This window comes from Cebidichthys violaceus, unplaced genomic scaffold (assembly GCF_023349555.1).
Source record: "Cebidichthys violaceus isolate CVI_PGR_0920_01 unplaced genomic scaffold, fCebVio1.0.p SCAF_112, whole genome shotgun sequence".
Classification (NCBI taxonomy): Eukaryota; Metazoa; Chordata; class Actinopteri; order Perciformes; family Stichaeidae; genus Cebidichthys; species Cebidichthys violaceus.
The window spans coordinates 14,637-31,333 of record NW_027176277.1 but is presented as its reverse complement, the minus strand read 5'-3'; the positions used below and the strand labels follow the sequence as shown (position 1 = coordinate 31,333).

At 43.3% G+C, this 16,697-nt stretch overlaps 1 protein-coding gene across 1 annotated transcript; it reads right to left on the bottom strand.

Moving 5' to 3' along the window:
- Positions 1-1,461: 1,461 nt before the first annotated feature.
- Positions 1,462-3,249, bottom strand: bhlhe23 (basic helix-loop-helix family, member e23). The gene has a single exon (XM_068705263.1). It carries the CDS (start codon positions 2,835-2,837, stop codon positions 2,154-2,156), a length of 684 nt encoding a protein of 227 aa, XP_068561364.1. The 5' UTR covers positions 2,838-3,249; the 3' UTR covers positions 1,462-2,153.
- Between the last annotated feature and the right edge of the window lie 13,448 nt (positions 3,250-16,697).

Genomic DNA, 16,697 nt, shown 5'->3' with positions numbered 1-16,697 from the left:
AGGGGAAGTGACCACCCAACCGCCCGGGCAAATAAAAAATAAATACAAAAAAAATAAAAGAACCATCTCATTTATGGCAATTAGGCTGCACGGGGACTGATGGAGCGCAGGGCCAGAGCCCTCACGTCGTCGGCAGCGTTTGTCACATTTCATCCCCCGCCGCCCCGGCCGTCTCGCGGGGGTCTCAGACGAGACATGTGTCATCAGAGGGCCAATTTAAGATGCCAATGGGTGGCCCCTTGTTGTGACACGCTGCTAAATTGTAAGAGAGAGGCCGGGCTGGATCGCTTAGTCACTCTCTTCACGAGCATGGATCCACTGGCCTGATCTACATGTACGGTCTAGTGGATTAGTGTGTGTGGGACACTAACCGTCCACGTTAATAGATACAAGAGGAGCAATGATTCATTCAAAAGAAAGAGGTTATCATCACAGAACTTTGTGGACCGGGTGTGATGAGGAAAAAGAAACATGATGGCAGAACAATCTAATTCAGAACTGCTGTGTGCATTATATTGGAACATGATTTTCCCTCGTCTCTGATGTCAATTTTTAGGCTGCAAAATGTCTTACTGTTATCCAATCAGGTGTTTGTATTTATACTCAGTAAACCCTGAATTTAAATGTAATTATTTACTTCAAAAAAAGAGCACAAACATCAGTAGAGCTAGAGCAAGAACGTGTCCAGGTACAGGTGACTTCTGTCAGCCAAATAAAGACAATGACAGACAAAGAAAACAGGAAATACAAACACCACTACTTCCTTTTTTTTTTTTTTAAATCCGTCCTCCCACAAGTCACAACCTGAAGACTGGCCCCTGTAACGTTCACTGAATTAAGTGGAGCAGCGAGACAGGAGCTGAAATCGTGTTAATAGCATGTCCAGAGTGTAAGAGCCCCGCGTGCAATCACCCAAATACCCAGAGACAGGTCCCGGGGTGCCCCGGGGCGGATCTTGCGCCCTTCCCCTCAGCGCCACCGACCCCATGCGCGTGCCAAAACCGGGCCCCACCAGCGCCTCTGAGCAGCGTTCAGACCCCCAGCTCCTCGTGTCAGAGGCGTCTCGTGCAAGGAGAAGAAAGTTGTCAACTCCTTTCAGGAGAGGGCACTCAGAGGGTGAGAACCGGAGATCGGTTTAGCAGCGTGAGAGGTTTGAATTCAAGAATATTATTATATTATTTTATATTTCAACCCCTTTTTTATGTATTACAGCCTGTTAAAGTTCTACGTTAAAAGCGGAATTAGCTGCAAGAGTCTTAAACTATCAAATATAATGTCCACAAGCAGAGCACAATAAGCAAACATATTGAAATAATCATTTGAAAATAAATAAATGACGTATAAGCCTGTCGTATATGCGAGTGTGGCTGACGTTTAAAGTTGTTCATCATCTCGATGAGGCAAAAAAAAAAAAAAAAAGCTGTGAAATGCTTGTTGAAATGAAGCAAACCGGGGTCCAAGCATAGATATGTGTTTTTAATTATAAAGACATATAAACAATATATGAAATCCATGTTGCAACACAACCAAAGACGCCTCTTCAATGTATAGGCTGCAGTTATATAACCATGAGTACAGCCGGGCTCGGAGCGAGTGATTTTCCACAATAGTTGTACAATACAATCATGTGAGATGTGCAATAACTTAAAAAATAATAATAATCATAATAATCATAATTATAATTTTTAAAAAAAGAAAAAATTGTCAACACATCGTTTCAGAAAATATATCAGCCAACATCACATTTGTTCCTCACACACATAGCATCGAGGGAAGTCCTTTCATAATTGTTCTTTTAGAAGTGGAGATCAGGTCGCGTTTCTACTGTTAACGGTGTTGTTGAATGTTGCATAGATTACAAATAAGATCAGATCACTTAATCCTGCTTTAAGAAATGAACCCAGACTCATCATCTGGACCTGGCCTGCTGTAAAGTGACTCCATCTTAAGGCCCAAACTGTTGTCATTTTTATCTGTAGCGTTTTGTTAAATCTTGGATGAAACCGCTGCGGTATAATGAACCATATTTTTAAGAGTATCTTTTAGACTACACTTGTTTTATTTCCCACAGAATGATTTGTTTTAATTAACTAGAGAGAGAGAGATATCGACATGGTTGGGTAAAAGTTCGGGGAAGGAGAATGGAAACCAAATCAAGGCTTGTCGTTGCAGTGTTTGAAGAGACTCGCCGGTGTCCCGGAATAAGTGGTGCACTTTTCGGCGCAGGTGGCGAGCGCGGAGCCCGAGAACGGGTAGACGGCCGCCTGTCCAAAGGGCGCCAGGGCGGTGGGGATGGGCGAGGTCATGCTCTGTCCCTGGTTCAGGTACGCCACCAGCCGCCTCATCTCCTCCAGAGCCTGAGCCTGCATGAGGATGTAGTTCTTGGCCAGGAGGAGGGTGGCTATTTTGGAGAGTTTTCTCACCGAGGGGCTGTGGGCGTAGGGGATAACGGAGCGCAGGCCGTCCAGCGCGTCGTTCAGGTCGTGCATCCTCCTCCTCTCCCGGGCGTTGATGCTGAGCCGCAGGGACCGCTGCTCCTTGGACTTCTTGGCGAGGGGCCCCCCGGGCTTGTCGTCCCCGAACGGCGAGCCTCTCTTGCGGTTCTCGAGCGAGTCGAAGCCGTCCTCGTCGTCGCTCGTGTGCTCTCCGCCGCTCTCGTTGGACTTCGCGGTCTGCCCGGAGAGGAAATCGGTGGCCGGCGTGAGCGGAAAGCGGCCGGGACTCCCGGGACCGTGGCCCGGACCGAACCCGAAGGCTGATTGGCCGTAGCGCTGCGTCAGGTCGAGGAGCGCGTCGTTGCTGATGGACTTGAGCAGGTTCTCTTCGCTGGCATTCATTTTTCTCTTCCGGAACAAGATGCTGAGCAGGACTCTTCCGCCGCTTCCTCTCGTCCTTTATTTGGGAACTGTCACGCGGTAGTTCTCTCTCCCAAAGAGTTGCAGTTTTCTAGGAGTCCCCCTCTCTTCCCCCTTCACTCCTCACTCCTCTCCTCCGTCAGCTGCAGTGACTCTTCAAGAAGGAGGCTGTGGATCTGAAGCCTCTCTACGAGCGTTCACCTCCTCTGTGCGCTGCGCTCCCCCCTTGTTGCGCGCATAGCCCACGTTCAGCAACACTTCTCTCTTTTTAATTGTGCTCGCTGAGGTTCGGAGCGCTCGGTGTCCCTTTTTTTTCTTTTTTTTCTCTCTCTCTCTCTCTCTCTCTCTCTCTCTCTTTCTCTCGCGCGTCTTTTTTCTCGTGCCCTCCCCCTCGCCTCGGGCGGACTGTGTGACTCGCGCTCTGCCCCGCTCGCAAGTTAGTAAGGAGCACGAGGGGGGCCCCCCCGCGGGGATTATCCGCCCGTCCAATCAGGGGGGCGTTTTAATTAACTCGGGAAGAAGCTCGAGCCTACTCCCAAATTTCAAAATGTGATAATTGACACGCTGCCCAGCCACAGACTATAATGCTACTGTATTGTTCACTATTACAAATCACTTATAAGACATTTAAATAAACTTGAAAGGAGATATATTGCATCTTTTTTTGTTTTTTGCTACAACATGCACAAGTCAGCATGAGCTCAGAGCAAAGCCTCATGCAGCAGAAGTCCATCAGACAGGTAGGTGGATAGAAAGTACTCTCTAGTTCTCGAGATTAGAAAACACACAATGGAGGGATCAATGGAGCAGGAGGACACAGGTTGGAGCGCCAAGGTTCCTTTCTTCCCCATTGAATCCAATTCAAAAGTTCATTCTTTTTGGGTTCACAAAGCACCGGCTCCGGCTGCACGGAACAATCTCAGACATGTTGTCAGAAAGTCCAGCGAGACGGCTTCCAGTATTTGTGCAGCTTTAAGGAATGGAACAAGTTTGCCTGCTGATTTTAGACTTTGCTCCGGCACAACAAACTCAAGAACCTCCTTTAAATGAACACACCGTATCTGTACAGTACGCATTCAAGTCTATTTCTGTACGTCTCTTTGCACATTTCGTTGTTATTGTTTTTGTGCAAAGCACCGCTCTCCTATGATATGACGCTGTACAATACAGACTGCATCTGTGCATTTAAAAACAACAGAGACAGACAGAGGAGATGCTGTACAGGCTTTGTTAAGCGGCCGAATCGATAAGCTCACGCTAGAGTGAAGCCGTTCACTTTGCACGCCTGCACAGTCAGCGGTGACACCAAACGCTCGGGGACGAGCTGCACTCCTCATCTTTAGCATCTGATCCGCTGTTACGCTGTGTAGTTGTGTCCGTGTATTCAACGAGTCATATCTCATGAGCATTATGAACTTCTATTAATACTTTTAAAGACAATATTAGAGGCTAGGACTCAGCTAGCTACAGGCTGTCCATTAACCGTACTACCATGCTATTTAGTACCCCAGAAATAAGATTTAGTACGTCCCAGTACACAGTATGTCCAAAAATACCAGGATGTACTACTGCATGTCACGTTTTGCAGGATGCTTTTCTGGCTGTTCTGACCCACAATCCTCTGATATGCATGAGCGAGAGGGGTCAAAGTTCAAAGGTGCAATGTTATGACGAAGTGATACGTCCCAAATGAATGCACACTGCATACATCAGTGAGTACTTTGCAAGGGCAGCTGCAGTATGCATAATTAAAAAAAGTAAACGATTTGGAACGCAGCGAAAATGATGCCACAGGCGACTGAGTCAAATATTATATCAGTAAATCTGACATCGCACACTAATATAATAGCTAATATCTTTTTTTTTTGGCAAGTAAAAAGGTCTCCTGAGGCTCAGAACAGCTTTCCTAAGAATGAAAGTTAATAGAGAAGGTAAGGCTGCCTCTCAGTGTCCAACATGGAGCATCACATGACAATGAAGCGAAGCCTGACTTTATGAATGGCTCCCTGCAGGGTGTGTGCTTTATTCTCGTTGGGAAATTGTTTAGAGGATGCTGCCACCTTGTGGATGTGAGGTGAAACTGGATGAGGTCAACAGTGCAGTGCGTTATGGTGATGTCTTGTGAACTCTAGGATAATTACAGCCTCGTGACACTTTACAACCGCAAACTCTAGAGGGGGTTTCAGAGGGGGTGTGGCTTCCTCCTTGGTATATTGACAATTTATCATTTGTCGAGTGGTTAAAAAATTGCTAAATTTAACACCAAATCTATGTCATAAAGCGTATCAAATCCAAAGAATTGCTACAATAAGTGAGCATGGGAATAGCCATCATATTCATCACTTTTCACAATTTTGAATTAGGTATCTCTTATTCATGATTTATGACTTTTTATGAACTTGACCCATGACTGAGCTGCATCTCAAATTAATCTGCAGCTTCCCAGATTTTCAGATGATGTTTACCACTTCTGTGTGGCATTCACTGTTGACCAGCTATCTTCTCCCTGGTCTCACTATTTAAAATGGCTACTATGGGGACTATACCATCACCACACATGAATACAATTGATCTCATTGGATCCACCACTCAGCCTTCCAGTCATACCCAATTTATTCAATTCCAAGACTGTTTACGGACCCCAATATGCCGAAATACTCAAAAACACATTTATACTGAGTGCAAAAAGCAGCATGGGTTTTGCCTAAACTGTTTGGGATTATCAAAAAGTAGCATGTCTGTAAAGTGGGGACTTGTGGGTTTCCACAGAACCCATTTTCATTCACATATCTTGAGGTGAGAGGTCAAGGGACCCCTTCAAAAAATGGCCGTGCCAGTTTTCCCCTCGCCAATAATTAGCAGCCGCCTTTCCGACAAGCCAGCATGACCTGATCGGTACCGATGGGTTCATTCAGTTTGATTTGATACCGGTACCTCCAGCGTTAAGAGACTGAGCCCACAGTCTCTTAAAGACAGTGATGTTGGCGGGTCTCTGAGGGTTTCTAGTTCATTTTTGTGTGGAAACCATATCGGACACAAACTACCAATCAAAGAAAGATGTCATATCAGCAGATAGCGTATTCATTTGTCTAGTGGCGATAAGCGTCTTTTAGGGAGTAGAGGTCTATTTGTGACCACTGATCCTCGTTGGTGTAGTTATGATCATGTAAGTGGTAAATGGTGTTATTATTGTTGAGACGTTTCTGTTCTGTGCTGCTGCTCCTTATATTGGCTTGAGACCATTAAAACAATGATTACCAGACTTTCATTAAAACCGACATCCTACTTATTGGTATTTAGCTCCTAATGACTTAATCGTTTAGCCGCCATTGTAATCAGGATTTAAAGTACGCTCTCAGGAATGAAGGCGTTAACTAGAACTATATAGGGTTCTTCACTTTGTCCTCATAGGAGAACCCTTTTTGGTTCCTGGGAGAACCTTTCATAAAAGATCCACCTTGAACCCTTTCCGATGGTTCTACCAACATAAAGGGTTATACCTAGAACCATCTGTGAAAGGTTCCAACCAGAACCCTTTCTTGTGATTCTATCCAGAACCTTTCCACCTTTTAAGGGTACTAACAAGAACCCACCAATGGGGTTCTACCTTAGAACCTTTTTATATTCCAGGGCTTTCAATTAAAACCCACCCAGGGAGTTCTAACAAGAACCATATTATAGTCAAAGGGTTTTATCCAGAACCCAAACTGGGGGTTCTACCGGGAACCCTATTATAGTCTGATGGTTTTATATAGAACCTGCCCAGGGGGTTCTACCGAGAACCCTATTATAGTCTGATGGTTTTATCTAGAACCCGCCCAGGGGGTTCTACCGAGAACCCTATTATAGTCTGGTTTTATGTAGAACTCAACCAGGGGGTTCTACCAAGAACCCTTTTATAATCCATGGGTTTAATCTAGAAAGAACCCACTCTTTCTTCCAAAAAGGGTTCTTTTGTTGAAAAGTGTTCATAATGGAACCTTAGTCTTATCAAAGAAATCTTGATTAAATATTTTTACTCAAAAAAATAGTTCTGGTTCTGGGTAGAACCTCATCCCTTCAGGAAGAGACCGTGTGGAACCCTTATTTCGAAGAGTGTATTTGTTGGCTGCATATTAAATAGTTTACATCATAAAGTTTTTGCAGTCTGAGTGTAATACTACTCTACGCTACGTTCCTCTTTGATGACATTCTGACCTGATTTACACAGAAATGCTAGTCAAACTTCTTGATTGGTATAATTCATTATTATTATCAATAACATGCGTATTGCTAAACTGTTTATATGAATGCATTTCAATGAATTTCACGTCGTTCCTCTGATTGTGTGTCTAGCGGTAAAAAAGCAACAAAGATGAATACATTAATTCATGGAGGAGTGATCAATAACTACAAAATGAAAAGGAACAAAAACAGCTGACAACAAAGGTTTGAACTGAATATGACGTAAAACCAGAAAACACACGATCTATGAGATTAAGAGAGAAATCACCAACAACAACATGACTACAAAATAAAAGCATGTGAAATGTCTTTGATATTGAAACTGAAATGTTTTTCAGTCTCCATGAATAAAATCAATTGGCCCTCATCACAATAGACTTTTTGATGTGTCATTGGAAAGCACAGGTGTCCCTGATAACATTAACAATGGCTCTGCTCTAAAGCATCCCAGACAACGGCAAACTCAAAATAGTCCGACTTCCAGCCATAAAAGTACAATAGAACTCCACTCCAGGTCGGAGGTCAAACGAAGCAATGGAAGCACGCATTGTAAACGGTGAAAGGTAACTTAAAATACCTTTGTGTGCACTCACCAAAGAAACACCGGAAGTTGGACATTTCAACAGGAAACATTCCGACCTCTGAGTTGTCTGGAACACAGAACAAGCCATGACCGTATGAGAGTGCAAGAACAACACCAGCACTCTGAAACTGAAGCAGCTAAATGGAATTCAGCCATCGTTAACGTGATCATCTACACCTGAGATAGGCCTTCAGTCAGCATGTTTGAACGTCTCTAAGGCAATGTTGTTTTTTAAAATGTGTTTTGGGTTAGATGTCTGAAATAAGATCTGTGTTTAACACAAGCTGAAGAGATTTTATTTTGTTCCGCAACATAAAATACGTCACTAAATACCCCTCTGGTGAGTTTTGAAGCTTCTACGTGTCTTAAAAAAGGCGGTTGCTAAGAAAGCGGCTAAATGAGACGACCAAGCGTCATCCCGCCGTCACAACGTTAGCCTTTTGCTTCTGCCGATTGCATTCATGCTCACAATAATGCCTTATTTTCTGGAGTAATCCAAAATGGAAAAAAAAAATCAATGAAAATTGGCTTTTTGTCGAGGGAACCATGTGCAACGTGGTCCCTGCACCTCGTTGTATATCTGCTGACGATGCACCATTTCGATCACACATTTTCTATGAGATGCTGCTTTAGAGGAAGATAACTTTTCAGATTGGAAACATCACAGTAATCTATAGATTGTGTGTGTGTACTACTTATATTAAGGTGACCTGTTGTTTTCCACAAGTATGCTCTGGGGGTCTGTAAAATGCCTTATTACATTTATGGGAAAATTAACTAATTGAAATTATGAGGGGATGTTCCTGGAATGTACCCTGTTTAGGGTAATCCAGGAAATGAATGAAAGTCAATGTAATGTGTGTGTGTGTGTGTGTGTGTGTATGTGTGTGAGTGTGAGAGAGTAAAAAATACAACACGTTTCAAAGTTTCAAGAGAGCGCTGCAGCAGAGAGTTCTCTTCATCATGTGATCGTTTTCCCTCAAGCGCCCACAGGAGGATGTTCAACACTTTGTCCAGCAGATGGCAGAAAATGCCCGCGAGTTGACAAATGAAACGTTTCCAACACATAATGGACAACACACTGTGTGTATCAGTCAATAAAAAAACTATTTAGCATCACCTGAGGACCTTTCTGTTTTTGTCATTTAGTTGTGTTCGTTCTATCCAGGAGACGTCTTGATTTAACGATCATGTTAATGTGGCTCAATACACAACAAAACCGGTAGCGTCTCAGAGTTAAAAACAAAATGAATCATTCTCCATCTAAAGCAGCTATTGATCTACAGACACACATAATGAAAACCATCCGGTGCAGGCCACAAAGGTATATGGCTCCCTCTCCGGTCCATCGTGATCCCGCCCCCTAGCGTTCAACTGACAGCACTACACTCGGTTGTCCCCTTTATTTATTTTTTTGTCCAGAGGGAACTTAGCACTAAAAGCTTCTGGTTCACAGAAAATGGAAAAAACGGCAAAAAAAAAAAAAAAAAAAGTGTCAACGCACCGACTAATAATACATGATGCTTCTAAAGTCGTTGCTGCGGCTCTGTGTCGCCATGGCAACTGCAGGCTCAGCTTTGCCATACAATGGTGGCAACATCACATTTGGGGAGAGCGAGAGTTTTGGCGTTGCAGTGACAGAAGAGCACCACCGCGGGGCAGAAGCGTTGCGTTCCGGTCCTGAGAATGTGTGGCGGTGATGCTGTCATATTTGACAGGAACAATGCATGCGTGTGCACAAGTGTGTGTGTGTGTGTGTGTGTGTGTGTGTGTGTGTGTGTGTGTGTGTGTGCGTAGAAGCCATTGCAGATGCAGTCATGCTGAGCTGTAAATGTGCTGCATCAACCTTTTCGCTGTCGCCGTTACCGTGTTCATTTTTGTCCCGTGGATGCAGCGGAACGAGAGCGAGTCTTTGTCAGAACGGGACACGTGTTTCAGTGTCAACCGGTGGTGATGTTCAGAGTTACACCGGGGTCTTGATTATTGCTAATATGTTTTATATCCCGGACCCAGCAGGATCCACACAGGAGGGGTTTCCTCTCCAGGCTGTCTCTCATATCCTAATTTTCAACTCCACTTTCGTGTGCCCCCGCTGTCTGATTCTCTCCCCCTTTTCTCATGCATACACTCCTTCTCCCCCCACCCCCCACCTCTCCCTCCCTCTCTCCCTCTCTCTCACATCAAAGTGCTGCTCTGGGTAAAGATGGAACAGGCTCCTTTGATCTCTCCCTGTCGGCTCTGATTAATGTGTGGATTTACAGTGCAGACCTACAGGGACCTGGCAGCCATGACACCCCCTTCTGCTGCGCTGGAATCCAGTTTTCCTCGAAAAAAAAACCAATCACGGCCCTTGAATTTTTTTTTTATTCATCGCTCCAATCGCAACGCTTCTCACGCTGGCACGAAACCAACCTCAAGCACTCACACTCATTCGACCTTAAGCGGACGACCAAAAGTGTCCAAAAAGAAGAAAAAACAACACACCATGTCACAAATCACAGGACAGCAAAAGGCGGCAAATTACCAATCAGAGAGACTTCACAAAGGCCTTTCCACCCAATCCAAAGCCTTTGTTTCATCTGAGAAGAGACAGAAAGTTGCGTGACACGTAGCCGAGGACTGGTGTGGTACATGTTTAATTCAGCCAGCCTTGGCAGTCCTCTGTTTGGCGGGTACAGCGCCGGTGTTTGGCGGGCAGGCTCGCTGACGACGACGCAGCAAATGTCGGAAAATATTTAGCACGCAAGCGTCGAGGGAAGTGTTTGCACGGCACACATTGTGCTTTGTGCGTTGCACATTGCTCCCACGTTTCATCACGAGCCAAAGCCAAAATAAGCAAACAATGTGCGCACTCTTTACTCCGTCTTTGCTCTTTTTTAGCCCAAACCGCCTTCATGTTTCTCCTCACTCCTTATCTCTTCTCTCTCAAAATTTGCCTCCCCTTTTGCCGCAGTGCAATGCAGATTCCTCACAGCGTGGAGGTACATTCGAGATAGGCGGGGTACCATGAATAATTGTTGAAGATATTTTTACTCTGACCCACTTTGGAGTCCCTTTTCGCCCCCCCCCCCCCTTAAAGGTGCCGCAGCCCGACTCTGTCTTAAGTCGACATAGGATGTTTTCAACAAACGAACAAACCAATTCACCGCTGAGTTTCGTGGTTTCAGCCGCCAAATCAATCTCTATTCCAAGAAATATTCGGCTTGTTTATAACCAGCATAGTCTACCTGTATCTCCTTGAACCATACTCTCACAACCAACGGCTTGTGAGGGAGGAACGACACTGCAACCAATTGCTGTGACCAATTGTATCACCGACAGCAGTGATGACAAAATTCCAGCCGAATAATGCCATCTAAAATCACACAATGAAGATCTGGTGACGCATCTCATCAGATCGACATACAGGACCACCAAAGGACAACGTCAAAGATCTCTCAACATCAAATACTGACTCATGACCAGCAACAAAAAGGTGCATTTGTCATCAGCTGAGCAACCTCGTCCTGGTGAACATTGTACATGCAATCCAAAAGTTTGTTGTGAACAATAGCTGAGGTGTCCTTAAAATAAAGCTGAATCCGAGCTGAGAGGCAGCGTTCGTTTTTTTCCCAGTAAGCGTAACTAGATGGCATTATCCACGTGCGATGCACAACTCTCCTGTTTTACCAGCCTTTCTGAGAGATGTTCCAAGTCTTTAAATCTACTTGCTGTCCAGAAAGTTTCCCCTCCAAAAAGAAGACACGTTAACCAAGTGTTAATTTTGAACCACTCGTGGTTGAACTATCTTTCTTTTTAAAATCTTTTCCTTCTTGAGATATGATTAAGTCATCCGGTAGATGTGGATCCCAAACGTTTTATTTCCACGTTTTTGCTCCAGGGTTAAAGTGGCCATCACTACTATTCATCCCTACTGTTGTAACGTTAACGTAAGTACAATATCAGACCATCTGTAGCTAGTTAGCAGATGTGTACACCCTTGCACCATTACGATCAATCAATGGGATGCTTATAGGGGCCCTGGCATGCAAATAATGCGGATGACCATATGTATATGTGAAGTTGAGGGGCCCAGTACTTGTACAAGCTAGCCACAAGAGTGCGGGGCACACTATAGGATCGAGTGGAAGTAAAGCAATTTTTGCTTCATTGTCCTTCCAACAATTACGCCATGAAACTTAAACTCCTTGATATAATTGTGCTGATGCTACATGTGTATCATTTATTACAGTGAATTAAACTCTTACGTACGTTGTATAATGACAATAGTAGAAATAAGAACTTAACTGGAGACAATAACAGGGTTGGAACCAACTATTAACACTAATAACTCTTTGGAAAAGGTTGTAATGCTTACATTTTGATGGATGGTAGTTATTTTAGTAACATAACAGCCACTAAAGCGGGATAAGGTGACAGTAATGTTTGGTCCATGCTGGTACATATTAAATAAAATAATATGTGTTTGTTAATATTTTGCTGGTATGCTTACTTCTTGGTTAAAACCTCATTCCCAAAATCAACCTGCTACAGTAAAGATTGAGACAGGTGTACATAATGGAAGAAATGACTGAACTTTCATCTTGTTTGTGCAATGTTTTTGACATAATGTTTTCTTCCTTCTCAAGAACTTTGACCGGTAATTGAAAATGCTGAATGAGCTTTGCTGTCATGGACAATCAAGATCGTATGTGATTAATGTATTATAATAATAATAAACTAAATTAGTTTGACATTTCATTTGACATTCAGCGTGATGTAAATAACTCAAGCCTTGGTAAAGAGCCTTTATCGACAGTATATTGTTTGTTGGAATCCATGTGTCTAGATAAGGACTTAAATTATCTAACATTGTTGCTTCTTTCATATTTCAGTTTTTTAGTGGCCTTTAATTAACAACATTTCTCTCCTTGATCATCTCGGGTTAAACATCGTGGGCGACGCGAGGGTCCGTGGTTCACTGATACTGTCTCTAATAACAGCAGGACAGAGCTTTTAGTTTTTAGACGGGAGAGGTTAAAGCTAAAAACAGGAAAACATGACATTTGAAGAGAGTGAATGTTATGGATATGAACAAAACTTAGTTATGATGACCAGTAATTAATGACCAAGATGGTTACAATTAACCTTCATGACGAGAAAACACAATGTGAAAGGGTTAAAGTTATAAAACAAAAACACGGACAACTCTCAGATCGGACAACGCCGTGGTAGTGACCTGTCAATCATAAGGTAGCCCCGCCCCTAAAGCATCCCCTGCTTTATGGTCTGTTTGACTCTAAATGGAGCATAATGTACTAAATGAACATCATGCTGTATTGAAGAAGACTTGAAACTAGAGATTGAGACCATAAACTCATGTTTACAATGTTTACTGAGGGAATAAATCAAGAGAGAAGTAGAGTCATTTTAGACTAGACTTCTATACAACCAGAGGAGTCGCCCCCTGGTGGACACTAGAGAGAATGCAAGTTTAAAGCGCTTCAGCGTTGGCTTCACTTTTCAGAACCGAAGATTGCCACCTGACTTACTCTACTGAAATGTTGGGTAATTCTGTGGCTCACTATAGTGATAAAACACACACACACACACACACACACACACACACACACACACACACACACACACACACACACACACACACAGATGCATAAGTGAAGGCAATCATATGTACAGGAGATGAGAAATAGGGAAATAACTGCGATAACAAATGTATGCACTCTTACCTGCACCTTTCAACAACCAGGTAATTCAAAGTGCTTTACATAAGACGTAAAAGGCTAGATAAGACAAGGCTATATGAAAAAGACAAAATAAAAAAACACCATTTAATAGGATTTTAAAAGAGTAGAATAAAACATAAGATAAAGAATATCGCAAAATCGAGAAAAACAGAAGAAAAAAATTGCAGTTACAGTGAAAGATGTGAATAGTGCCAAGTCTCTTAATACAGTGGCAAACATATGGGGTGCATAAAATCTGAATCCTTAGTGTTGACTCTGGGGACAGTAAGCAGACGTGTCCAAGATGATCTTAGAGGTCTGGACGGTTCATAACGAAGAAGCAGATCAGAAATGTATTCTGGCCATATAGCATTCTTTATAAACCAAAAGTAGAATTTCAAAGTAAATTCTTTGACACAAGTCACACTGGACTGATACGAGTCTATATGTCTATACTATGTATGTGGTCTTAAACGTTAAAGACTGAAGCTAACAACTGACTTTTAATTGTTCTTCTTTGTCTCCAAAAACTGATGACTTCTGTTTTATCTTGTATGGGTCCATAGTCACCTGGTGACATTGTTATATAACTCTCAGTGTCGTCTGCATAATTATGACTCTGATGAACAATTAATCAGTCAAACTGCACTATCACCTTAATTCCATGGACACTGTTGTATAGGGTGATGTTCATATATATATATATACATATATATATATATATATATATATATATATATACTGTACATAGTCGTTAAATATTTATGCTTGCATCTGTTCTACTTTCTTCTTCTTTTTGTCCCTGCTTTTAATTTTTTTTATATATTCTACATTTTTTTTCCTGTTTATTTGTAAATTCTGTGAATGTATATGGAGAGCAACAAAAAAACGGAGTCAAATTCCTTATAAGCGTATGCGTACATGGCCAATAAAGCTGATTCTGATGATACAATATTGGGTTATTCTCCATAATCTGAGCTAATGTACATGTTGAACAGAAGAGGACCGAGAATGTAGCCTTGGGGTACTCCAAGTAATGTATTATATGCTTAGATGTGTAATCATCAATCGACAAAGAGTAGTCCCTGTCCATCAAATAGGATTTAAAGCGGTTTAGCACTGTGTGAGAAAGCCTCAACCACTTTTCCAGTCTGTCTAGTCTAGTAAATAGGGTTAGCTTTAATTATCAATACCAGTTGATAACAGTACATTACAGCGGCATACATGTTCACTGATAGGAGTCGGACAGTTCTGTTCTTACAGAAGTGCTAATAAAGAGCATATTACTACAGCTTTTTTTTTTTTTACTGATGATGCTCAGAGCAGCCATCTTGGATTACGAGGTTGGGGTTGGTGGAGTTCGTTCGACGTTCCGAGTCAGAAATTCAACTTCAGGCAGTGTTCCAGGTGACATTTTCGACTGGGAACTCCCAGTTCTAATGGAATATAGCATAATAATGTTCTCTCTTTTCCTTCGCTTTTTGTCTCCAGGTGTAAATAGTTCAACAGAAAAAGAGTAATAAATGAATAACACAGTTTTAAATCAACACTAAGGTTGATCATATTTACACGCATGCGGTTCCTATATAAACTCAATTGACCTACTTACTAAACAGTAATTCATGGGCAGGGAAATGTCTAGAAACAACCGCAGTGTTATTTGTGATCCGTTACGGAGACTTCAGACGCGACTCTTAAGACTTGACTCTTGACTTGAACTTGCATTTTGTGATTTATAAATCCTCTCTGGGTGAAAAGGGCTCAGCGGTAATATATTCTCTTTTAACGCCGCTCTGTTTGAACACAACTGTTCATAACAACTGGTTTATTTATAATGCAGCACCGAGCTGAAGTTAGGCAGTCAAAGCCATTCTTGCGAAGGCTTCGGAAAAATACAAAGAAAGCTATCAGACGTCAGATTTTAACATTTTACATAACTTCAAAATTCTGAAAAAAAACAACAACAGTTTGGTGCCAGTCAGATACCGCAGCCTTTGAATTGTGAACGTTATTGAGCTGATCTCAGAGCGGAACTCATTTTCTTCCCATAGCTGCTTCCCACAGCGTCTTTATCTTCCTCTATTTTCTCCTTCCTCTTAAATCTCATTCTTCGCCTCTGTAATGATTTTGTGACATTTGTTTTCTGTCAGGGTTTGGACTATAGATAACAATACGCAACGACACACACACAAAAAAAGGACACGCTATGAACGCTGACCTGACGCGAGCTCTGTGCAAATTTAGAGAGATCTGAAAGGTCCTCACCAATTTCCAGCTCACCGCTTCTGTTATCTCGCCTTGCTTATCCTTTTTTTTTTTTTTTCCACCCCCCAGCTCTGCTATATTTCTCTCCCTTTGTCCCTCTGCGCAATAGTTTCTCTTTCCGCCTCCATCTCCCATGCAATGCCCCCCCCACCCCCCTCTATATTTCCCAACGTGAAAAGTCACCCAGAGTTATCCTTCTAGGGTTTGTGCGGACAGGAAGTCCATATTTAATGAAGTGACTCTCTTGTTAAAATGCTTTTAAGTGCTCCTGTGCAGGGCTTCAGGCTGGAGCGGGGGGGGGGGGGGCTGAGGCTTTTATTTATTCATTGGGCGGTTCAGTGCCTCTTCCTCGCTCCGACTCTGCGAAGAAGGGAGAGGATTAGAGGAATGAATCCCCCTCCCCAACACACACACACACACACACACACACACACACACACACACACACACACACCCTTCCTCCTTCTCCCTCGCTGGCCTTGTTCCCTCCCTTGGGGGACACCCCTGCATCAGTCCACATTAACATCCATCAGAGCATGGTGCTCTAGAGAGGGACGAGCCTCCGTCCGACTCCCACCGAGTTGCACACGCATGCGTGAGCGCACGCATGCACCCCCGCACACACTAACGTGCGAGGAACGTGCACGGACCAACGCCGTGAGTCACGCACTCAAAAGTGTCTCCGTCACCCTCCTGCTGTTCGCGCCTTGAGCTACGCTCAGATTCAGTTTTGTTCACATCCTGCATTCAAAATTGAACTTGTTTCCAGAGAGACCCCCCCCCCCGCCCACCCCCCAACATTTGAGTTACACAAGTGCGGCTGTCCTCTACTTGATCAGTAGACGTATTTGAACAAGTTCGAACGAGCGTCTGAAGACCGTCTGGAAGCCGAGGGAGGGGAAGGGAGATGGGAGAAAAGTTTCTTGTGGGTGAAGGCTGAGACGGAGCGTTGTGCCGATTCCTCTACTCTTTGTGTGAAGTTTTTTCGGGGCCGCCTGCTCCCTCGTTATCGCTCCTCGCTCGCAGAACGGGAAGGGAGCAGGGAGT

Bases quoted from the DNA above. Each gene is read 5' to 3' on its own strand.
- bhlhe23 (XM_068705263.1), bottom strand. From the start codon at position 2,837: ATGAATGCCAGCGAAGAGAACCTGCTCAAGTCCATCAGCAACGACGCG.